Here is a 25,491-nt window from a genome sequence, read left to right as displayed (position 1 = left end):
CTATTCTATTCTAAATGCTTATTAGTCCAGATGGTTTTATATTTGTATAGTTAAATATTTTTTGAGAATAAAGTCGCAGCGCAGATAAAAAGAGAGAAAAAGCTATATGATATATATTTTCTGTTTTTTTTTAACTGATCTTTACTGCCAAATGTTGTACGCGTTTAGTCTATTCTCAATAAATCTGTTTATTTTCGAAAAACTTGGTGAAGATAATGGTTGCGTTCAGCAGAGAAAACTGCTTTGCAACTGTTGTAAAATTCGTGAATCTGATTGGAGTATGCTCTTAATTTTGATTAAATTCAAGAGCATGTACCAATCAGATTCACGAATTTTACAGTATCAACAGTTGCGAAACTTTCTATGCTGAACGCAGCCAATAGCGAGATTAGATCTTATCAGGTTCTGACAATGACGTATATACATAGACCAAGCATTCCTATACTTCTGCTGTAGCAGCGAGTGAAGTCGGAAGTATCGGAAGTTGGCAGTTTAAAACAGAGTGAGAAAGTTGATTTGCCCCTAGTGCTTTCTCATTCTATCGTGTAGAAAGACTATGGCTACGTTTACACGACGATGTTAATCGGGTTTAGTAACTACCGTAGTTAGTGATTTCTTGAATTCAATTGGAGCATATTTCTAGATCTAAAAGAATATACCAATCGGATTTAATAGTTTACTAACTATGGTAGTTACTAAACCGAATTAACCTTGCCGTGTAAACGTAGACTATGGTCGCTGTCAAGCTGTCAAGTTATGTATAATGCAGTACAGAATTACAAGAATAAAACCGTATATTTCACTTATCTCGATATAAAATTGATATTTATAATATTTTATGCTATGTATAAATAATCACAGCAATTGCTCTTATTCTGTTCTCATTCCACTGTTAAATGAAAAAGATTAGATTAGGTTGCTATAACGGCATATAGTTCTTGAATAAGATTTAGTGCTGTAAATAGTTCCACTGTACGTGCTTCAGAGCGACGAATGGATCAATCACATTGCTTTATTTATGGCCATTTTCACCATCTCCGGTTACCTTAACCGGCTAGTTATTCCATTGGAACTGACCAATCACATTGCTTTATTTATGGCCATTTTCACCATCTCCGGTTACCTTAACTACTGGTTAAATGTGCACGGTGATTGGTTAATCTTGTTAAACGACAAGTGCGATTGGTCAGTTCCAATGGAATAACTAGCCGGTTAAGGTAACCGGAGATGGTGAAAATGGCCATTAACGTTTTGCAGTATTAAACGGACCTTTCTGCTTGACAGTCAATAAGATAGAGTGAAAAAGCACTAGGGGCAAATCAACTTTCTCACTCTGTTTTAAACTGTCAACTTCCGGCTTCACTATGCGGACAGAATGCTTGGTCTATGTACGTCATTGGGTTCTGAAATTAGATAGAGAGAGAGAGAGAGAGAGAGAGAGAGAGAGAGAGAGAGAGAGAGAGAGAGAGAGAAGTAATAATTGAGTGTTACGTTATTTAATTTCTATACTACAAAATAAGAATATGTTTAACTCGTCATTATAAACCATACTATTAGAAAATAAAAATCCATTTGATCTGTCATTATTTTATTGGACGCAGTGTGAATCACTCTTTAATTTGATAGCTGACGAATTGTCAGTCGGCAATATGGCCGACCGGGCTAAGTCGTGATATGTTTTCGGCTGTTTCTCAATTTCCTTCTTTTCTGTGTAACCTAAGACGAAATGTTCAAACTAAATAATCTATCTTCTATCTAAAATAACGTAAGAGATTAAGTGATATTGTGTATCGATGAGGGCAAATAGCCACGTAACAGAACAAGCATTGGTGCCTGAAGATTGTGATAGGGTATAGACCCCTTTATCTGAGCCTTGTGTAATGAAGCGACTTGAAAAAGGACTTATCTTTTCTCGATAGTAATTTAGTAAAAGTGTTGAACAAAACAGGCGGGAGAGTGAAAGCGAGACTGCGTTCCAAGAACAATTATCATTTACTTACAAAAGGGAGGAAAGAAAAGGGAGAAAGAAGACCCAATAGTTATCAGCTGATCGTTAAAGTAGTGTCAAGATAAATCTACGATGACGTGTGTCACGTCAGGCTCCTCGTTTCTTCCTAATGACTGTGCCAGGTAAATAGAAGCCTATCTTTCGAAAGGGATAGTTCGTAAAAATGTGGGAGAGAAAGAGAGAGAGGGCAGGGAGGGAGAGAGAGATAAAGGGTGGGAGGAAGGGAAAGAGAGAGCGAGCAAGTAGGAGGAGCGGACGAAGACGGAGAAAAGTCCATGACGTACGATATCATGTCGCGCCGGTTTTGTTCGTGGCATTTGACCGTATCGGATAGACTTGGAGAGATATAAGCCGTTGCTTTTTGGAAGAAAGAGACAAAGGAGAAGAAGTAGCAGGAAAGACAGTTGCGTTTCTCTTCAAGTTTCCGCTGCGCACCGTCACAAATCCCGTTTCTTTTACAGTTAGCAGGATCGTAGGTTATTATTGCATCGTCGTGCTTCGTACTTCACAGCGTACAGTACGATACTGAGAGCTTCATTAAAAGTCACGCGTTTATCGTGCGAAGAACGCAGTCGGTCGCGAGAAGCCGCATCGTGCGAGTGTGAAATATCATCGTGTACAGGTTCGTCTACAAATACGTGGAGTAAGCTCGACGTAAGTTGAAATAAGAGATAAAAGTGATCTAACTGAGATTGTCAGACATTATGTTATCCTCTGTAGTTAAATATTCGCATCAACAACCGCGACAAACAACTCTTATCTGTCGTCTTTCTCTTTGGTTGTGTTTCAAGACATTTTTTTGAGAAAATTTTTTACCAATCTATAGATTTTATAGTATAACTAATCATATTACTAACCATATTATCATATACCAGTTAGTATTCAATATGTAATATGAATTATAAATTTTCAGTGAAATCTTCCTTAAAAAGAATGTTTATCTTTATTTTACAGGAGAAATAAACCCAGATAACACATAATCTTCATAGAATGTTCTAGAACGTTCTTATGATGTATGAATGTCCTTAGAATGTCCTTAGAACGTCTTTAGAACATCTTTTGAAGATTTGTGTTGTATGGAAAGACAAACATATGATTTAATTGTTAGTTAGCTTACCACCCAGTTGCTGCAACCAGGTCTGAGAAAGTCATGTTTATATAGTTTGTTAAAAGTAATTTATTTAATGTTGGTAGAACAAGACCTAAGGTCTTTAAGAGTCATTCACAATTGTTTAGTGCCAAAAGTTCCAGCTTAACCGCCGTTACGTTAAGACGTGTTCAAACATGTTTGAACCTGTGATTTTTTGAGGAAGGACATTCATATATCCTAAGAACGTTCTAGAACATTCTGCGAAGATTTTGTGCTATCTGGGTTTATTTCTCCTGCAAAATGAAGATAAACATCCTTTTTAAAGAAGTTTTCATTGAAAATCTATAGTTTAAAATAATTTATTTTGTACCAAAGTGAGAGAATTAGTGTCTGGTTTAACCAACTTTGTTTAGTAAAGTCTTAATCTGAATTTAAATTGTCTTCCGGCTTTCAGTCAATGGCTTATGCACATTTACCAATGTTGATTAGACTTTCATTTCTCTGTGTGTGTTTATATAATTAGAGTTTAAATTCAATTCGTCCAAGTTCTATTCATTTGAATAGAGTTGAAATTTAAATTGAGATTTAATTGACATTAATAGAAATGAGTATTAGGCCCAACAAGTTTTTGTCTGAAGCAATTTAAGTCAGATTAAGACTTAATTGCATTATAACTGTTCTTTTTAGCTGAACTGCCTGAACTAATGCACACTGGTGCAATAAATTAGAGACAAACATATTTTATTTCATTCAAACTTAATGCACCAGAGTGTATCAGTTCGGGCAGTTCAATTAAAAAGAACAGATCAATTAAGACGTTGGTAGAACAAGACACCTAAAGCCTTCAAGAGTCATTCACGATTGTTTAGTGTAGAGTTCGTGCCTAAAACCGTCGTTACATTAAGACGTATTCGAACGTTCGAACCTGATTTTCTTTGGAATTCGTACCTCGGTATCTTGGATAAAAGGACAATAGAGATAAGTCTGAATAATAAGAAGAAGAAGAATTGTTTAGTGCCGAGTTCCGGTTTAACCGTCGTTATGTTAAGACGTGTTCGAACACTTTCAGACCTGTGATTTTTTGAGAAACGTACCTTTTGGTAATTTGATGAATGGACCGTAAAGAAATCCAAGTAAAATAACCAGAGACAAGAGACTGTTTAGTGCCAACTGAAATTTATATTGTAAGAAGATAATTTTTGACAATGCTCAACGCATGCGACCGATTTTGTCCCGCGAATCAGCTTTCCACGTCAGATCGACTTGTCGACTCTAATTATTACTAATATTATTAATACCCATTCCTTATCTCAGTTAATTGGACATTTTTTACTCAATTTTAATGTTGCGAGAAATACTGCTTTATTATTTATAGTAAGAGAAGTACTTTCAGTGTAAAGGAGGTAGAGTATAAGCGCGTAAGCGAGATAAATTATTTTTATTTCTCTTACGCCAACACTTATGCCAAGTTTATACTTCGCGTATTGTAGACGAGCCTTTACGTGTTTACGTGTTTTTGCCTGAAAACGGTCGTGTCTACTTGTCAACTACTACTTGTTCTTCTTCTTCCATAGCGTCCTTTCACGCCACTTTTGTAAAAATCTGAAAAGTAAGTATCACGCTGGCTTATCGTGCGACGCCACGCTTGATTGCGTGGTGCGATCTAATGTAATACGATATCACGTCGTTAACCACATGACGACGACGATGATGACGAAGTTTGTTAAAGGATAAATTAGTGCGCGACTTGCTTTCGATTACTGAGATGAAAGCAGCTGATCTGTCCTGTCGTGTCCTTTGTATTCTCTGTGGTGGAAGTGAGCTAAAGTGTGCTATTATTTGTAATTTATGTTAAATGGTTCGTATCAATACAAGTTCATTTTTGTAAACGAAATATCTAAATGAACTTGGGCCAAGAGACGTCTCTGATGGAAAAAATCTTGGTAAATGTATCGTTTATCCAGTTGTCTTATCTCAGTTCTGTTTCTCAGTACTGTCAATAATCAACAACTAAGTAAACATAGCAATTTATTAGTATCTGTATAATGTGAGAAGTATTGATGGCACTGTTTATTGTGTCAAAGAAAGAATTATTGCATAGTTTCAGTGAAGTTTAGATGGAATATAATTGATTAATAGGGATGAGCTTGCGTGAGCAGTGTTATGACAGAGACAACAAATTTATCAGCTAACAGTTAGTGTTCTTTACGTAATACAATGTTTCACATTTTTGTCATCATTTAAAAATAGCAAGCAAATAGATAAATAGATGCACATTAGAAAGCTAGAACTTTTATTCTTGTATATATAATCAAAATGAAATGGATGAGTGCAGGTCAAGAAGAAAAAGATGTCGTAGTTGTGAAAAGACAAGCAGAGTCTTTTGTGGACACAATTTCCATACAATTTATTCCCATATATTACATATGCAAGAAATATCACTAAAATACTTGTCAATCAATATTTTGACTTTCATTATCATAATTGTTAATAATGTAAAGTCAAAAATAAGATATTATAATTACCACTTTTATTGTTTTAGTACTAAATTATTTCCCTTAACAGGGACAAACTTTATACATATACTTTTATATAGTATAATATAAAAATTTTATTCGCACACACATACAATATAATAATATATTATCGAGAGATATATACAGTAAATTATCTTTAAAATTTCTTCTATATCTCAAGTGATAATTACAATATTTTATTTTTAACTTTACATTATTAATAAATTATGAAAGTCAAAATATTGATTGACAAGTATTTTAGTCATATTTCTTGCATATGTAATATATAGGAATAAATTGTATGGAAATTGTGTTCACAAAAGATAAAAATGCGCATAATATTATGTGACGTGAATGTAAATACAATTGTGTGCATGCTTATGTATATTGTATGTGAACTTTGACTCTATACTTCAAGGACAAGTGTGTTAACAGTTTATAATCTGAGTGTTGACACTTTATGTAGAATCTGAAGAATTGCGTGTACCTGGAACTTTATAGAAATTTTTATTATTAATTATTAAAATATTAATTATAATTATAATAAATATTAATAATAATAATAAAAATTATTTATATTATTAGTTATTTGAAATTGTTAAGTGTAAAGTCCTAAATCACCGATTTGTTATCTATTTATGTTGTGTCTTACTGCTTATATCTTATGTCTATTTTAATTTTAATCGGTCTTAAGCATGTATACTTTTTTATGTTACAGCAAAGAGGTTGTTTCCTGTAACGGAGAATTTTGCAGTAAATCATTCAACGCTAAACAATGAGACCACAAAACCATGAGAATAATTTAACTTCAGAAACTATGGCGTCTAATGGATACCCCGCTGCCGAGACTACTGCCAAAGAAGCGAGGAATCACTCATCCCCTTGTGAGTCAGTGAATTGTATGTGTGCTTAGAGATTGCTAATATTTTTATTTTTTATTATACATCATTTCGCCACGTTAATCATTATTTTCATATAATATTTGATACTTTTTATCTTGCATTGCGATTTTGATAATTCCCTTTAAGACTGTAGTGTGGTTTCTTAGGTTGCGTTAGTGTGTTGAAATGTCAGTATCACAGTTGTTGCACAAGTTGCAAGTAACAAAGTAGATAATAGATTTGTTTGCAATACAAACGTTTATATTTGTTTTATTTGAGTGTTATCCAGTTGTAATTGCTAATTGTGTGTATATCTTTATATTTTGTTATGCATTTTTCTGCACGAGCTTTCAACGATCACATTTGCAAAAATGTGTAGTTTTAGTCCTTGTGCTTTTTTTAATCGCTAATCATATTATCTCTTTTGACAAAAAGATATGCGTATCTTTTCATATTATATATCTCATTCTGACGTAATTCGCAATATGTATTCGCAATAAATATTAATGTACGTTACCATTATAGCGATGCCTTGGTTTGGAATGGACATAGGTGGTACACTATGTAAATTGGTGTACTTTGAACCTAAGGATATAACAAGAGACGAGGCCGACGCAGAAGTTGAAACTCTGAAGAATATACGTCGGTACCTTACAAAAAACTCGGCGTACGGAAAAACCGGACATCGCGATACGCATCTACAGGTGAGCGTTGCTGAATATTCGACGCATTTTCCTCGCGATTTTTATTGCTCATGCAGATCAGTTTCGCATTATTGTCTTCTTAATGATTGTTTCAGATGGATAATGTTTGTATTCGAGGCAGACGAGGTACATTACATTTTATAAGATTTCCTACGAGCGAAATGGGAAATTTCTTAGCATTAGCAAAATCGAAGGGCATGGCGAATCTTGTAACTACGGTTTGCGCCACTGGAGGTGGTGCCTTCAAGTTTGAGGAGAATTTCAAGAAGGTACTGCTGAATTATGCTTCCCGATATATTTATCATTGCGATAAAAATTCCCTAGTATAATTGAAATGTCTCTTTTCAGGAAGTAAACATGAATTTGGCGAAATTTGACGAGTTAGATAGTTTAATACGTGGAATGCTTTACATTGAAACCACCAATCCACACGAGTGTTATTATTGGTCGAATCCCACTGATAATAGCAGATGCCAGAAAGTACCTTACGACTTTTCCGAACCGTATCCTTTCTTGGTAAGGATTCTTCACTCTGTGATATATTATTATGTGTTTGAATTACGTAGTTTCTTTTGATAAGATAATATTATATTTTGCAGCTTGTTAATATAGGCTCTGGAGTAAGCATATTAACTGTGTATGGACCAGAGGATTATAAAAGAATATCTGGGACGAGGTAAGTTGCGCATGTATTATATCATATGTTAGCAAGCATGTATATACAATGTATATATATATATTTTTTTTAAAGTAACATGTTAGCATAAAATATATGCTTTGTATAGTTTAGGTGGTGGAACATTCTTAGGATTGTGTTGTTTACTTACTGGGTGTAACACTTTTGAAGAAGCAATAGAGTTGGCGACGGGTGGTGATAATACAAAAGTAGATAAATTGGTTAAAGATATATATGGCGGTGATTATGGTCCTTTTGGTCTTCCCGGCGACTTAGTTGCTAGCAGGTAAACTTCATAGCGCAATCGTTCACTTATCTTTCTGATTATTCTGAATATTCCGCAGTCTTCTGTGGGACAATTTTTCATTCCAAACATTTGACTTGATTTTATTCTTTGCTATTTTCACACAGTTTTGGACAAATGAATTCCAAAGATCGCAGGAATGCAGTCACGAAGGAAGACTTGGCACGTGCAACGCTTGTCACTATTACAAATAATATCGGTTCCATTGCACGCATGTGTGCCGTTAATGAGAAAATTGAGAGGGTAATATACGCGAACCACGTTATCCGATACAATTTCTTTAGCCGACGTTTTGTAACTGCTTTTGCTTTTAGGTCGTATTTGTTGGGAATTTTCTCAGGGTAAATCCTATATCGATGAAATTGTTGGCCTACGCTATGGACTATTGGTCTAAAGGAACCATGAAGGCTCTGTTTTTGGAACATGAAGTGAGAAGATAGTTAGAGAAGCACATTTTTATTTCGAGACGAGTAATTTGGATATATCACAAATGGATTTCTTTTTTATGATTGCAGGGTTACTTCGGCGCTGTGGGATGTCTGTTACAATTTAATGGCGAGTCGAACTAAACGCGAGGGACAACATTGGGAAACGGTCATGCAACATGTAGCATTCCATAAATCAAACTTATTCGTAGAATAAATTTTTGAAGCTACTGTTCGCGACATAGCTATTTATTTTTGTTATATTTTTTTTAATTCCTCAGAAATCCATGTATCAGGAAAGAGAAAGAGAAAGAGGGGGAGGGGAGGAGAGAAAATAACTGTTTATTATGCATACCGCAAGACAGAGAGATGTCTTGATATTTAAGTACAATTAATATTATATTTATGTGAATTGTCCTTACACAACTTATCATAATTTTGATATAGAAAGCAATAATTTCGGGGTATTTCATTTTGTTTGTCAGAGGCAGCTGTATATTGTTTAAGCTATATAATCGTTCGATTATGAGCACAAATTCATCACGACTTGGCGATAATGGACCAAATCCAATGGGATTGAGAATCGTCCTGTCTCCTATCTATCCCGATGTTCGTTACATGCCGTATAGACTAGTTCTACCTCATAATTTATATTGAACTTTTCTACGAATGCACAGGTTTTTATGTATATAAGTAACGGCAGTCGTTATTACAAGTTGCACGACTTTTCGTAAGTTTATAATCAGCGAACGAAGCCATTCTAGCGATAGATACTTTTGCACGATCGTCAATATGCGTCATTCTGTTATTAATATGTTGTGTGAAGTAGGCAAATTTTTAACTGAATTTTTATTCAGACGTTTTAGTGAGTTGTCTAGAAAATGTTATTATTGTTTGCATAGTGGATGAAACCGAGTCTTACAAATTTTTACAAGTTTCATTGTATTTACAAAGTTCGAGGTTACTTCGATAAGATATCGCGATTTGTAGTACGTGGCGCACGTGTCATTCGGACATTACAAGATGATGCAACTACGCGTTAAATACGTTAAATGCCGGATGTTAAATCATGATTCCAAGAAGTATAATATATAACGTGAATAAATAAACGTAATTGAAATACTGATATCGTTGCAAAGAAGAAGTTCGCACGCGTTTTGCGATATACTGTATGACCCCGTATATACGTTCTATTTTAATTGCCTGACGTTAGTGGCAATTAACATAGTTTTGTATATGTTATTTGTTATTCACCGTTAATTTAATATATTATCGTGAGCATATCTTTGTACAGAACGAATAGCTTCTTCTGTTACAATGTATTGTGGAAACATGCCAAACGAACTTTGATATCAAATAAACTATCATTTTAATATATTGCGTTATATGTTATCCTTGATGAAAATTAAACTTCATGATAAATTAATGCAGTGTATATGCAATCTAGATATATTATTTCTTTAGTGACATTAAAATATATATAATTACATATGTTGTATGTAATATTTTATTTTTGTATATATTTTACTTGTTTTTCTGTCTAAAAATTGCGATTGCATAAAAAACCTAATGAAATTTAGACGTATATTTGAAAATTCGTGCCGATCTAAGGTATAACACGCGGTTACTTAGCAACGATTTTACAAAACAGTGCCAGTTAGGTATCAAGTCAACCGAGTCGTCAGACAGCAGCTGATACGATACTAGTCTTTGTACTGTGGTAGTTATCGTTATTATTCGCACAATATTTTGCTACTATTTTTGAAAGCCACTGCATCTGATAAAGCAGTTTTTTACGCGTTATTTTTATCAGTATTGACAAACAATGGTAAGTTTAATTGATTGTTATGTAATTGCTAATCTATCAAGGGGATTTATGAGGGACGATTATTACCGTTCTACTGTTATAATTAAAAGTGTTACAATTAGTACAAACAATCTATATAAACGGAGTATAGATTAAATTCAAAATATTAAATATCTGCAAAGTCGAATTCCATTTCGTACATATTTCTCTCGACTCTCTGTATTAATTAATTATTGCTATTAATTAATTAAAATCATTGAAGGGTCCGAAAAAGGCGAAAGGGAAAACAACAGATACCGTTGACGGGGTGGATACAGCAAAGATGAACAGGGAGCAATTAGAGATATATGCTCATAAGATATTAGAGGAGATGGAACGCGAACGAGAGGAGAGGAATTTCTTTCAGATAGAGAGAGATAAATTACGAACCTTTTGGGAGATCACGAGACATCAACTGGACGAAGCGCGTGCCACGGTCAGGTACTGTAATGATAACATTGTTTTGCATCTGGTGCGTGGATTAATTCCGCACGTGTACTCGCGAATTGCGCAGGAACAAGGAACGTGAGAAAGAAGAACTGGAGGAGAAGCACGAGACCGAGCTCAAGCTGTATAAGCAGAAAGTGAAACACCTGATGTACGAGCATCAGACGAATTTATCGGAGACCAAGGCTGAGCATTTGGTCGCTCTCAAATTGGCGCAGGATGATCACGAAGTGCAGGAGAACGAGCTCATCAAAGATAAAACAGAGCTTAAGAAGACGCAAAAGGAGCAGGAGTTGTCGTACATGAACGAGATTCGCGCGTTGAAGCTGGTGAGATGCGTCTGTGAAATGTAGACTTCAGCTATAACATATATTGAAGTCTATGCGCTTTTATTTTATTAATTTATTATAACTTACAATATTATAAATTAGTCAGAATATAATATAAAAGAAGAAAATTACTTATATAATAAAGAAAACGTTGCTAAGTTTTGTATATGTTAAATTACAGCATAACTCGGAGGAAATGAACAATATGATGAAGAGATTCCAGTCGGAAGCGGCGGAAATGGAACAGAAGTATGAGCAAAAGTTAACCAATCAATACGAGTCTCTGACGTTGAAACATCGCATGGAAATTACGGAGGTGGAGGAAAGGAAGAACACGCAAATTGCAGATTTAATGAAGAATCACGAAGACACGTTCACCGAAATGAAAACTTATTACAACGATATTACGCTGAATAATCTGTCGTTAATTAAGAGCATGCAGGTAGAGCTTATCATTTTTGTTTGCTGTCAAATGTCGCGAATACGATAAGGTAATTTACTGAAAAAAAAAGGATCAGAAATATATCGTCAAAAATTTTTGCAATAGGAACAAATGGAGACGATGAAAAATAATGAGGAACGTGTGAAGAAACAGGTACGGGAACTGACAACGGAGAATAAGAAATGTTCTGGCGACTTGAAGGTTTCGCAGGAAACGGTGACCGAACTGAATCGACAACTCGCGAATTACGAGAAAGACAAACAATGTTTAACTGTTAGTGTCCTTAGCATAATTGTTTATAATCGATATATTGTTTATAAAATCAGGAATATAATTAGGAACCGAAATTACATTATTGTAGAACACGAAGCGGAAACTGTCTGCCGTACTGAAAGATTTGGAGAATTTAAAATGGGAGAACGAGGTGCTCGAGCTTCGCTTTGAAAAAGTAAGTACTTAATATTTAAGTGTGTTTACAACCGTGGACGTAAGAAGATTCACCCTGTCCTTGTTTAGTGTCAAGCCGAGAGAGATGAGTTACACTCTAGATTCGTCTCTGCTATTTTCGAACTGCAACAGAAAACGGGTTTGAAGAATGTGCTGCTGGAGAAGAAGCTAGAGAAGCTGTCGGATTTGTTGGAGCAACGCGAGGTGCAAATCAGCGAGGTGTTAGCCGCCGCTCAATTGGATCCCGTGGCAGTGGTTACCGTGAATAAAAAACTGGAGGTACGTATTTAGATACGATTTCATTGCAGTTTGCGTTTGGATCACGTATGACGATTCTATTCATGGTATTCTTTCCTCAGGATATGCTAAACAGAAAAAATACGGCAATACAAGAACTGCAATACGAATTGGCAAAAGTTTGCAAGGCGCACGACGATTTGTTGGCGACTTACGAGGGCAAACTGCAGGAATACGGGATCCCCAAGACCGAACTTGGATTTCAGCCTCTTAGAACGAAGATAGCCGGTGTGAAATGGGGCTTGGGTCCAGCTGGCCTTGTTACCGCAAATCGGTAGCACATGTAAATTCGTAAATACTCAAGTGTGTGACAAAGATTTTATATTTCCTTTATCCTAGAAAATCACGCGCATATTGCACTTTTACATATCTTTTTAATGAATGCATCAAGATAGCGTTTTTGATAACACGACGATTAACGCTTGCTAGATATACTCTATGAAGGATGTCCGCATATAAACACTATTTTTGAGATTCCGCAATATAAACGACGCACAGAATTAATTTTGACACGAAGTACTTTTATTCTGTAAAACGAATACATTTTCAGAGCACTTACGCATTACGTTCTCAAAAATTACATAAAATTATCACAGAGAATGTACAGAGTAGATCGTATCGATGCCTGAAAGTTATATAGCTAAATACTTGTCTGTTATCATATTATTTCTTTCCCTTGAATCGTATATCTCTTATCAATTTGTATCGCCCAATTGGCAATGAAGAGTTCGATAACACGAACGACTCACGTTTTTTTATCGTAATCATTTTATCAATCCCTGCGACCTATAGCGCCTTGACATTTCAGCGAGTATCTATAACAACTGGCAGGCACAAATACATTGAAGATACATTCATATATAGATGTAACGTACATAGATATAGACACATTGACTAGTCTAGCTTGTAAAACACTTTAAGTCAAATACATCAGGTCACATGGTTAATAAATGTCAAACACTGGCTTTTTATGTAAAATACTTCATCGTCCATCTCGCGTATAATATAGTCCGTAAACTCTTTTTTTCTCTCTTTTATAATACTTAACGATTAAGTTAACGATTAAGTGAAGAAATAATTTATCATTTGCTCACAGGTTTGTAAATATTATACAATGCGTTGTATAGATATAATTTTATAATACATATATAGATGTATACATATATATATGTATATATACGTACAGTATATTTACATATATATATACGTTTATGTGTATATTCAGAATTTTGGCACAATAAGAAATAGAATCACAGTTGAAATCATTGTACATCATAAGACTTACGGATGGTTAATACGTCGGTTTCGTGTCTGTGAAGTGTATGTTACACGCTCGCTACGATATGAAATTCACATTAAACGTGTAAACACAATTAACTCGAGACTATTCCGCTAGGCTACATTATAGAAAACTATAAACTACGAACTAACGTCAGAAGATCCAGTTCTCGGAAAAAGATCGCGCGAAAGTTAGAGATCAACCAGACAAAATTCTGAGCACTGCAAAATTTAGAATTTATCCGTACGCGTGTTTTTGAATTAGGCTCATTTGGTTACCACCTTATATTTGGAAAGTACACAGATCTCTGATCTATAACGTCTCTTTTTTTTCTCATATTAAATTTTTACGGCCGTGTCGAGTTTGTGTCTCATTGTCAGAGTCGTAGAAAAAATAAGCATCTGTTTTAATTTTAGATATTAGTGGTCCATTGTTCCTTTGTAAACCTCTTCTTCGAGTTTCTGGAAAGATTCGCTCGCTACATTTACAGGTGCATCGGTTCCTATAGTTTGTGTGCGCACACTAAATTTAAATAAGAGCGATATATATATGCGTAATATTGTTAAGCATTCCGACAATGATGTACTTACGCCATTACACATATAAAACGCGATGCAGCAACATACTTTCACTTGATTCCGCTACTGGCGAGATGTTGGTTCATATGATAAACGAGATAACGGCGAGCGTATACTTTCTGGGCATGAAAAAGGCATGGTGTGTATGCTTTCAAAATTATTATATACTCGCCTAAGTAGCAGAAGTAACTAATACGCGACGATTACTCGCGTTATTTGCACCCACTTGCGATCCGTTGCAAAGTTTGTAAAGTGATTCGAACGTCTAATTAAAGATCTGGTCGCCTTATCGACAATAAACAAAAAAAGATCGTGTAATTGAAATTGTCAAAAATTCTCTTGTAACTCAGTGGAAAACAAATTACTCTCCGAGAGTAATTTGCCTCGTTAAAAGAGAGATCACGTGTCGCAAAAGGCGCGCGTGTGATATCAGGTGATTTTGTGTCTTGTTGACTTTACGTTTTGGGACACCTGTGAGTCGCGTTCAACTCATTATCTTCCAATTAGGTAGAACATCAGCGATCAGCGTAGAAAAGTATGTTGTTACATTGTAAACTATAGTTTCGCCGGAGGCCAAAATGGCCCCAAACGAGCCGTAGGTGCCGTAATCTATTATGCTGTGGTTACACGCGGACAATACCGCCAGGTCCTTCCCCGGACCCTTGCCGTCATTGTCCGACACGAAACTGATCCTGTGACGTTTGCTGCGTAAGTTATATTTACACCAGGCGATATTATCGCTCGTCACTACGAAGACTACGTTGCTGTACTTGCCGGCGAAGTAATCCATCGCCGATAGGTAGTAACTTATTGGCGCGGGTCGCGTCTTCAGCTTCTGCCACAGATAATCTACGTAATCGGTTCTGCGCACGTGTACGCTGACGTATATCGGCGCGGATAGATTGAATTTCTCGGCGACTCGTTTCAGCACCTTCTCTGCGTATATCCTTAGACACGGCTTGAACGTGAACTCACGTCGTATGTCATCCAACCAGACTAGTATCAGGGACCAGTAAGCTGCGTGTCTGGAAATATTTATACGATGATTCGAATACATTTACAAATTACGACATCCACGTATTCTATCATTTACTTTAAGGCTTCTGGCTTTTTGCCGTGGCCATCTTGATTTATAACGTTAAAAGAGGAAGCACGCGCTAAAAATTCTTGCAAAATATATCATAAGAAATAAAAAGAACTAAAAACATAAAAAATAAAAAGAAGTATCTATAAACACTTTATAGATATTTTATACATACTTTATTCGACTTTATGACACTTTATAGATACTTCAATTGAGCTGACGTGTAAAATAGTCCGAATACTTTCATTCTAACGATCAATAAGTAATCGTAAAATTAACGTGACAAAATCATGAGAAAAGGTAGGTTAAAAAAGTAGATAAGTCACGTTAATTTTACGATAATTTATTGATTGTCGGAGTAAAAGGAAAGCGTTCGAACTATCTTACAGATGTGCCTGATCGACCGCAAGTGTAATTTTTTGGTCACATCTTTTTATTTCGTTGTATTTTACAAGAATTATTATCATGTATTTTTTTGCTTTTGACGTCATCAATCGGGAGTTCCGCAGCAAGGGAGCAGATGTCTTAATTAATTAGTACAACTATTACAGCTATTGTAAAGATATACAAAAGATACCCATAGCTATGAGAGATAATAGCCGCTGTTACGACCCGTTTCATCAACGTCAGCTTGAATCTCAATTAATCTCCCGTTCTTTCCTAAGCCCAAAACTATCGTGGCATTAAACAAGGTCCAAGTGATTCGACGTTGATGAAATCGACGACCAGCCGGCGACGTCGCCGCAAGAGCGTGTCGTTGCCAATCACTACCTAGGTATGATGATGTTCTGCTCCGTGCTGTTCCACTGGCCCAACGAATTGACCACCTGACCGACGTCCAACGTGCACCTGCCGATGTAGCTAAGCGGCGGGATGCTCAGATTGTCGAAGTACTCTTCCAAGGTCTTGAGGATACAGCGCGGCATGAACGGCTCCAGGCCGGTGCGCCTCGCGGTAGCCCACACTGACGCGTACTCCCAGATCTGGTTGCCCAGCCTACCGCCCTGCACCGCCGACACGATGCCGTACTTGGGGCACGGGTTGCGCCACTCCGGCGGTACCCGGACATTTTTCAGGGTGGTGCGACAGAGTGCCTGCTCGTACGCGGAGATCTTCGTGTGGCGGGCCGGCGGGTTAGACGTGTACATGGGAAACAGGAAGACGTGGATGCCGAATACCACTATCAGCGCGAGGACTATTGCGCTCGCAAGCACATGCTGTTGAGCGTGACTCATTCTCCACGTTTTGCGCCACGCGACCTTTCGAGCGACGGGGTGCTCTCTCTTTCTCCCTCTCTCTCTCGCTCGCTCTCACGCTCTCTCTCTCTCGCTCTCTCTCTCTCTACGTGCTTGCTCTCTACCCTCTTTTCACTACTTGCTCTGCCTCTCGCTTTCTGCCTCTACTGGTCGGCCGCTCGCTCTCTCGCGCACGCTAGTCCGGCATTTCGTATCTACAGGTGTGCCATGTCCTTTGCTTTCCGACGTACATCTTGGCAACGATAATGCGATTAATGAACGACAAGCGCGTGAATATGGTGGGTGCATGCATATCGTGTGCTCGCGTCAGGTTCGCATCAGAGAGAACGGGGGTGGTTCAAGCGATAGCCTGTCGCGCGGATGTTGAGGCGTGTGTCGTTTAAGAGTGCAGCGAGACGCTTATTGTTTATGTATGTGTGTGTGTATGCATTGTTCTGGAAGTAGTTTATTTCAGACGACCAACTATGTCTCTCCGCGAGATAATGAAAAAGAAAAAGGACATGGCCAACACTCTGTTACTATGCAAAGCTCAAGTAAAATCGCATGCGGGAAAAAAGCGGAAGAAACAGCGACAAATCTAAGTCACAACGTCAGCCACGTAATATCGTGAGGAATTAAAAGAGTGAATCGTATATTGCGACATCGATAACGGTGCAATTTCGTTGAGCGCGACTTCCAACGCCGGCCGCGGGATTTGTTTTTGCACGCTTTTTTGCGATAAAATTGCCGTGAAGTTCGTTATCGTGCACTTAAGGATCATGCACGAACGGCAGCGGCGCACGAACCGGCAATTTTTCTCCTTCAACAAGTTACAGCTATATCCGAGCGGTGTTAATAGGAGCGTAATTAACACGTGGGACGGCGGACGGGGAGAGGGTGCGGGGGGTGTGTAAACCTCTTATTACGATATTCGCTCCACGGAGCATTCTCATCCTTTCGCGATCGAAGGTAACGTCGAAGAGTTTTGAAAAATATGTGTGAACGCAACCGCGTTACGCGCTGTCGCATTTACCGTAGACTTTTTATCAATATGAGAAAACTTCAACATTAAAGCTGCCGTTGGAATATTGCGTGACGTATAAACAGTCCAGAGAAATTATGAAAAACTGAAAGCTAGACAGAAAGCTTCTTTTTCCCGAGTTGATTATATTTGTAAAAAAAAAGGACTGCATCAAAAGACGAGCTTTCTCGCGAGACTTTTCGCGAGATTTTTCTGCGAAAAATTCTCCGTGATCTTCCAATGCAACCAGATCGCATAATGCAATCTTCTTCGCTATTTGTATGACGACAAAGCTCTTGACTCACACCGAGACGCATATACAGGGTGTTTATCGTAACGATTCCACTATCTTTTTTACCAGTTAATAGTCGGGCAGGAAAAAGTTCTGGATGCAATTAATCAGTTTTTAAATGGCAATAAAATATAATCATAAACATTTGGAAGTATTCTTTTCTCTAACAAAATCAAATAATTTTTTAGTTGTAGTATCGTAAGAAGGATCAAAACAAGTTCAACAGTAACTCATAATGTTATTTCTATTAATATTTAATATACATATACGATGATATTTGGAATGTAATATAGTGAATAACGTTAGATGCTCATACAAAACATGTTCGAAATATAATCTATTTTTTGCAACACAAAGCTTTGCTTTTTATAATGGAGTTTTATAGTCGCATCAATTATGGTATTTCGATTTATATTTCTGCATGCTTGTGTTGAAATTCTGCATTATTATTTTACTGTGCTCTTTTTTGCTGTGAAAAAGCGATAAGAGTTCGATTTCAAAGAATTTCTGAACTGAGTGCACAGTAATGCAATATAAGTTAGAGTTGAAAAAGTATGGTTGTTTCAGTCCAACTTATTGTACTAATACAAAAGTTGTTCGGGAACGAACAGACCTAAAGATAACGTTAGAAGTTACGCAATAAATAGAAAAAGATATGTGCGTGTGGCTATATTTAAAAAATTAAAGTTGGCCTTGACTTTTTTACGAAAGAAGGACGCTTTCGAAATTTTTAACGTTGCATATTATTACATATATCACTTTGAAACTGAATAATGTTATTTAGAATTTTCTTCTGTTCGATCATTGCAACCGATAAAAATATAGCATACCATTATAGCGAACACTCTGTATATACTTATGTACTTGTTCGAAGCTATTGCGTCGCAGGGAGAAAGTTAAGTGCGCGACATATACCTTGAATTATTGTCAATGTAGAGCAAAAATTGATCAACGTAGCGCATGCAACTGCTATTAACCCCTGAAAGAATTCTCGAGAAATCTCGCGAGCAAGAGAGCATATCTTTCTCTGGAATTGTAATTAATAATATTACACCCGTCAAACATGATTGCTTCACGGATATTGGAGTTGAAGTTGACATCAACGTAACTGAGCGCGTCAGCTTCTTTTTGATAAATTTCTTCCCATTGTTTATATCGCGCGCTTGAAGGTTATATTATTGAAATTAATCTAAAAATAAGAAATTGGAACGCGACCTGACCCGAGATGCCTCTGGAACGCCTCTCTATCCAGCCTCTAGCCTTTCTAGCGCATGTATGTATGTGCGCGTATATTCATCGAAAATCGAACTCAACGAATTCCGTCCCACGACACTCTCCGGAATCTGTCAGATCCGCGTCTCGAGAAGGAAAGCCACACTCACCCGTTCCGACGAACTCCTCACGATTCGCGACGCACAGGTCGAGCCTCACAACTGGCCGCGAGGTTGACTCATTCATGTTTGCCCGGCGTGACACCCTCCGATGCTTGTTGCACCCTAGCCGTCGTCGCCGTTGTCCTAAGTCGTAGCAGACGTCGTCGGCGCAGCACTTCCCGCTCGCGGCGAACGCGACACAACGTTCACGTCGTTCCGCCGCCGCGAGAGTTGTCCTCTCCTCGCGTTCCCCACGACAACCGGGGTGTTCGTCGTCGGCCCAGACGAAGGTGAGCCGCTATCCTCTCTCTACCCCTTTCTCTCTCCCCCGGGAACGTTGTCCGTCGGGGAGAGTGTGACGTCACCGACTGTCGTTACTCCCTGCCTCACGTCCGCGTATAGATTTTTCATTTCTACTGGCGCCAACCAGACCGGCGCGTTTGCTGTGCTTTGCCACTTTCGTTCACCACCTTCCGTTGGTAACGTTTGGATGTTTAGGTGGAAGAAGAATCTTTTGAGACATTCACTTTTATAGAGCAGATCGTTTCAAATTGCGGGAAAGTAAAGTGGCGATACGTGAGTATTACAACGATATATGAATTGTTGCTCTGTTACGTCGTTCACACTTTCTGTACTTTATACACCCGGAGAACAGATACTGTAATCTCAGTTATTTCAAGTCGCGTTCTTTACATGAAAACAAAATCGGAACATATTTATACTGTAAAATAAAAAAATAAAATGAAGAAATTAAATGCGTAAGTTACAGTAAGAAAGAACAGGTTATTGTAAAACGGAAACGGGAAGAGGACTAAGTAGTGTAGAAAGTGTACGCATCGTGCATTACTTCTAAATTATATGCTGAGAGCCCTATTCTGTAATTAGTTGTTACTAAATAATATTTATACGATAATGACTGTCTTGTTAACAATCTCTGAATGATAATTTGTAAAAGACTATTCTATAACCACGTCATTAAAGTCTAAATGACTAACTCCGTTTAACGAATTTTATAAGGATTGGTATTAAAATTGTATAGTTTACTCACATAAGCTATAGATTCTCAGTATAAACAGTACACATTGGAACATAGGTTAAAATAGTAGAAAGTTAAAAATATTTAGATTTTCTTCGCTCTCGGTAATTATTTAGATATAATTATCATTATATATATATATATATATATATATATATATATATATATATTATTTATATATATTATATATAAATTACATATATATATTTTTTTGTAAAAAATGAATAATAGTGAAGAAAAGAAGAAACGAGCTGCTAAAACTACGCGTAGGCAATATGAAATATATTTGGAAGAACTCCGTGTAAATCAATTATTTAGAGGGCTCGGGACAGCTAATTTCGGCCGATTCTCGGGAGCTATGTCTTCTATCTCCCCTTTGCCGCGCGGCGGGCCTCAAAAGTGACGGTTGCTTCAAGCTTGGAGACTCGACCGTCACTTTTGTGACCCGCTTGCGGCAAGGGATATAGAAGGCGTAGCTCCCGAAAAACGGCCAAAATTGACAAACTGTTCCGAGCCCTGATTTAGGGAAAACAAATTAGATGCAACCTAATATTATTGAAGATTCGTGGCAGAATTTCTGCCAAAAATTAAAAGCTTCTGGTGGACTAATACCCAGTGAAAACAGCTTAGTCAAAATGATGTCAATATGACATTAAAAACGTCGTTTGTTATCATTGCGTTAAAAAAATAATTTAATTTGATGAAAAATTGACATCAAATAAATTAATGTTGTGCGCAATAAAATTTCATAAGAAAAGGTAAAAATGGATGTTTAGATGATAATTGTAGTATTATAGGCAGAAATGTAATCCACGTCATGTTGAAATAAAAATGACTACAGGATAATAAGACTATTTAACTTATTCTTTATGATTTCTTTCTTTTTCTTTTATTCTGTTATGAGAAAAATTTCCGCCGTTGTTTTGTTTGGGATATGTGGTGATTAGGTTCCAATTAATTGACTCTCTTTTTATAACATGAATACATTACTATATTTGGTCTATCATATATGTATATATGTTCTTATTTCTATAGATCGCTACGCTATTTTTCTCTAAACATTTTTCTCTAAACGCAGGAGGGTTCGCCGTTGTCGAGCGTTCAGGCGAGGTTCGCCGTTCTCTTTACTCTCGTTGACGTAGTGGGGGGAAAGTGGTTCCTTTGCCTGCTAAGGAAGCGGTGCACTTGGACACGGTGCATTTGGACACAGCCAATCACAGCACCATGTTATTAGAGACATTTGTAGGGTCCCTTGGAACAGCGACTTGTGATTGGACTGTGTCTAATTGCCTCGTGTCCAACTGATATACACTCGCCTTCTGATAGTAGTAGTAGCATTGATGACCGGGATGCTGCGGTTCCTTCTGTAGTTTTTCGACCTCATAAAGAATCTTGTCAGTCTTGTCGAACTGTCTGGAAAGGATTTTTTCTTCTGCAGAAATTAGGGTGACCTTAGTTACCTTCCAGCTAGAGAGATTTGTATTCGATCTGCTTGCTTCGCGATATCCTCTAGTGGGTCCTGTACTCGTGTGGCTAGAATTTCCTGCAAATGCGCAGGAAGACGACCTAGCCAGAGCTTACGCAGGAAGGAGATCTAGCTCGCAAAGGTCTGCTTCCGAGATGATAGCCTTTGTAAAGCTAAGGAAATGGTATTGAAATTGTGAATATTTTCGGTCCCTTAGCTTTTTGTGCTTCTCGAGTTGTCGAATTTGCTGTTTTTCTTGCAAGGCTTGTTGAATTAGAGCCTTTCTGGCTGCAATATATCTCTCCGTGTCCGATGAGTTGATTGTAGCGTCCTTCACCTCTCTGGCATATTTCAAATTTAGTTGAGAGAGGACGTGCGCGTATTTGGTGGAATCTTGAGTGATTCCGTTGAGAGTAAACTGACTCTCGAACATTGCGAACCAGAATTTGGGGTCGTCTAGCCAAAAATTCGGAACAAAGACGACGCTATTAACGTGCTGCTCATCTGTCCGCGTCTTTTGGACGTCAGTCTGATCCATTTCCGTGTCCGCAGTACCCCCTTTGTCTTCACTGTAAAGTCCTTTTCGCCAATTTTTAGCGCCTCTGTTTTCAGCGGTTATCGCAGCTGCCAAAAAATCAGCACGTTTTTCACTACTTATATAGCGCGTATTGCAGCGCTTTGGGAGGTGCTCAACTTTCCACAGGGGCCTCCTTTTATAGGCCCCTTGGTGAGATTTTTCCTTCGAGCACAGTGACTTGGGTGTATATCAGTTGGACACGGGGCAATTGGACACAGTCCAATCACAAGTCGCTGTTCCAAGGGACCCTACAAATGTCTCTAATCATACGGTGCTGTGATTGGCTGTGTCCAAATGCACCGTGTCCAAGTGCACCGCTCCCCAGTGACTTCGCCGAACGATGCCTAGCGGTGGAGTCGCGGACTACGCGTTCTCTTAAGGTCGTTCTACATTAGTTGTAAGTCGATTGCAACCAGACCCTAATAGCACGCATATTCAAAAGACGTCCAGAGAACATCCAGAAAATATTCAAAGGACATTTTATGTTCTATGGATATCCACTGGACGTTCCCTGAACATTGCGTGCTATTAGGGGAGCTGCCACATGTAGGACCGAGTACGCGTAACTATAGTGCGTGCGGCATAGCGCACACAAGCGAAGAATTGTGTACGTGTGGGCTGCCTGTCACGAACGGAAGCGGTGCACTTGGACACGGTGCATTAGGACACAGCCAATCACAGCACCGTGTGATTAGAGACATTTGTAGGGTCCCTTGGAACAGCGACTTGTCACCCGACAATATACGGGCGGATATACACCCGTCACGAACTATAGCGCTTGGCGCTTCGGCCAGGCTCGGGCGGTGGAAAAGTGCAGACGTACAAGCCGCCGTCTCTCTCTCGAGCTATAGCTATAGCTAATACTGCAAGCGGCGAGAATCATGTCTAGGCCTTTTTATTATATCTCGACGCTCGCGTGTTGCTTCTCACGTGTGCGTACTTTTACTATTTAACTAATTGTTACATTAAATAGAATTTTTTTTGACACATAAAATACACTCGTCAACAAAATTATCGCATAGGTTAATTTATATCGAAATGTCGCACAATTTTTAATAAGCATAATACCGCGAAACATTATCGTATTTGAAAATTTTTTTTATTTCAAAAGTGAAGTCTGTATTTTAAGAAGCATATTAGTCAGATATTTTGAAATTATTCTCTCCCCTTTCCGCAGTCTTTTCACAAGTAAAGACGTGTTGCGTCTCCAAAAAATTGCACAATGTGACGTATTCCACGGGATGGAATAAATTTTTTTCGTAAATTTTATGATAACTATTGTAAAGTATAGTCTTTTCCCTACAATTAAGACAAAAAGCGAATTTGTGCGTTTTTTTCGCGGAGTTGAGAAAAAAACATATCAAAGTTACCTATATATTTTTGTTATCACTTCATTTGACGCACTCTATTGAGTGGAATCAATTCTTTTCACAAATCTGACGATAATCATTCTAAAATATCAGCGTTTCTTTACAAATAGAAAAATAAAGAAGAGGTATACATTTCTTCCGCGATGTTGTACGGTATCAAAGTTACCTATACATTTTTAATCAGTTATTGTGACGTGCACACATACACGCACGTGCAGCACACACACACACACATACACACACACACACATAATGCGCAAGACCCGACCAGCAACCTCCCCGTGGTACGCATCGGTAATGTTAATACTAACGGTAACTGATTAAAAATTTATCATCAGTACATTTGATATGCCGCGAAACAAAGTCATGTACATTTCTTCTTAATTTTCTTATTTGCAAAGAAACGTTCATATTTTACAATGATTATTGTAAGATTTGTGAAAAGAATTCATTCCAGTAGAATGTGTCAATTAAGCGATTTAAAAAAAATGCATAGTTAACTTTGATATGTGCGAAAAAAATCGCACAAATCCGCTTTTTTTTAATTGTGGAAGAAAGTCTATACTTAACAATAGTTATCATGAAATTTACGGAAAAATTTATTCCACCCCGTAGGATACATCAAATTGTGCAATTTTTTTGGAGACACACGTTTTTACTTGTGAAAAGACTGCAGGAAGGGAAGAGAATAAATTGAAAATCCGACTAATATACGACGAGTGTATTTTATGTGTAAAAAAACTTGTATGTAACATTTAATGTAACAATTAGTTAAATAGTAAAAGTACGCGCACGTGAGAAGCAACACGCGTCGAGATATAATAAAAAGGCCTAGACATGATTCTCGCCGCTTGCAGTATTAGCTATAGCTATAGGTCGGGAGAGAGACGGCAGCTTGTATGTCTGCACTCTTCCACCGCCCGAGCCTGGCCGAAGCTCCAAGCGCTATAGTTCGTGACAGGTAGCCCACACGTACACAGTTCTTCGCTTGTGTGCGCTACGCCGCACGCACTATACTTACGCGTACTCGGTCCCACATGTGGCAGCTCTGTGCTGGGATTCTGTAACTCGTTATTGGAGTTAACGACAATTTCGTTATTGTTGCGCAGCTTTTCTACGGTATACAAAAGCTGCGCAACGATAACGAAACTGTCGTTAACTTCAATAACGAGTTACAGAATTCTAGCGCTGATTGCAACTCTTGTTGCTAGAGCCAATTAGAAGCGTCAATACCATTGATGCTTTTGATTGGCTGTCGCAATAAGAATTGCGTTTGCGTACGATCGGCTTGCAACTAATGTAGAACGACCTTTATACGCTCCGTGTGGGCGACGCTCGGCGGTTTATGGCAGCGTGCAAAATTGTGGCGATATATATCCGCCACATTTTGTAATATAATATATATATATATATATATATATATATATATATATATATATATATTGCAGCGTTGTTTTTTAATCGTAATATATATATTGCGATACAGTAGGCTGTAGATAACTTTCTGCCTTAAAGGCTGTAGGAGCGGAAAATGTATGTACTATGTACATTGCATGTTACATTCCGTTTCATTACGATAATATAACTGTTATATATCTGTGTTTGCTGCCCTACTGAAAAATTTCTATTGAGATCACAATTGAATTCCCAATTGAATTCTCAATTAAATTCTCAATTGAATTTTCAGTTGAGGTTTCCGCAAAATTTCGCATGTAAGATCTCAATTGAGATATTTGTATCTGATGGAAATAATTCATTGAAAATATAAT

General features: G+C 37.6%; 3 protein-coding genes across 15 annotated transcripts; 2 read left to right on the top strand and 1 right to left on the bottom strand.

Moving 5' to 3' along the window:
• Positions 1-1,633: 1,633 nt before the first annotated feature.
• On the top strand, positions 1,634-9,977 carry LOC116846061 (pantothenate kinase 3). 12 transcript variants are annotated; one of them, XM_032819420.1, is made up of 11 exons: positions 2,297-2,480; positions 4,673-4,707; positions 6,333-6,513; positions 7,021-7,199; positions 7,295-7,468; positions 7,548-7,715; positions 7,799-7,875; positions 7,985-8,161; positions 8,287-8,422; positions 8,494-8,607; positions 8,695-8,835. In XM_032819420.1, exons 3-11 carry the CDS (start codon positions 6,390-6,392, stop codon positions 8,746-8,748), a joined length of 1,203 nt encoding a protein of 400 aa, XP_032675311.1. In that variant the 5' UTR covers positions 2,297-2,480; positions 4,673-4,707; positions 6,333-6,389; the 3' UTR covers positions 8,749-8,835. The 12 variants fall into 12 exon arrangements, with proteins under 12 accessions (XP_032675306.1, XP_032675311.1, XP_032675309.1 ...); XM_032819418.1 differs by having other exon boundaries at positions 2,297-2,484; XM_032819419.1 differs by lacking the exon at positions 2,297-2,480 and adding an exon at positions 2,509-2,630.
• A 124-nt stretch (positions 9,978-10,101) lies between these two features.
• On the top strand, positions 10,102-14,245 carry LOC116846060 (dynein regulatory complex subunit 4). The gene is made up of 8 exons (XM_032819414.1): positions 10,102-10,432; positions 10,674-10,891; positions 10,965-11,226; positions 11,408-11,668; positions 11,774-11,941; positions 12,030-12,116; positions 12,185-12,394; positions 12,475-14,245. Exons 1-8 carry the CDS (start codon positions 10,430-10,432, stop codon positions 12,688-12,690), a joined length of 1,425 nt encoding a protein of 474 aa, XP_032675305.1. The 5' UTR covers positions 10,102-10,429; the 3' UTR covers positions 12,691-14,245.
• On the bottom strand, positions 12,913-19,749 carry LOC116846062 (galactoside 2-alpha-L-fucosyltransferase 3-like). 2 transcript variants are annotated; one of them, XM_032819429.1, is made up of 3 exons: positions 19,284-19,749; positions 16,125-16,841; positions 12,913-15,294 (listed from the first exon to the last, which is right to left on the bottom strand). In XM_032819429.1, the coding sequence occupies exons 2-3, from the start codon at positions 16,586-16,588 to the stop codon at positions 14,754-14,756; spliced, it is 1,005 nt and encodes a 334-aa protein (XP_032675320.1). In that variant the 5' UTR covers positions 16,589-16,841; positions 19,284-19,749; the 3' UTR covers positions 12,913-14,753. The 2 variants fall into 2 exon arrangements, with proteins under 2 accessions (XP_032675320.1, XP_032675321.1); XM_032819430.1 differs by having other exon boundaries at positions 16,125-19,749.
• Between the last annotated feature and the right edge of the window lie 5,742 nt (positions 19,750-25,491).

Source organism: Odontomachus brunneus, unplaced genomic scaffold (assembly GCF_010583005.1).
Source record: "Odontomachus brunneus isolate Ranch 3 - 2012 unplaced genomic scaffold, Obru_v1 Obru_scaffold_060, whole genome shotgun sequence".
In the NCBI taxonomy this organism is placed as follows: Eukaryota; Metazoa; Arthropoda; class Insecta; order Hymenoptera; family Formicidae; genus Odontomachus; species Odontomachus brunneus.
This window is presented reverse-complemented; position numbering and strand designations above follow the sequence as displayed.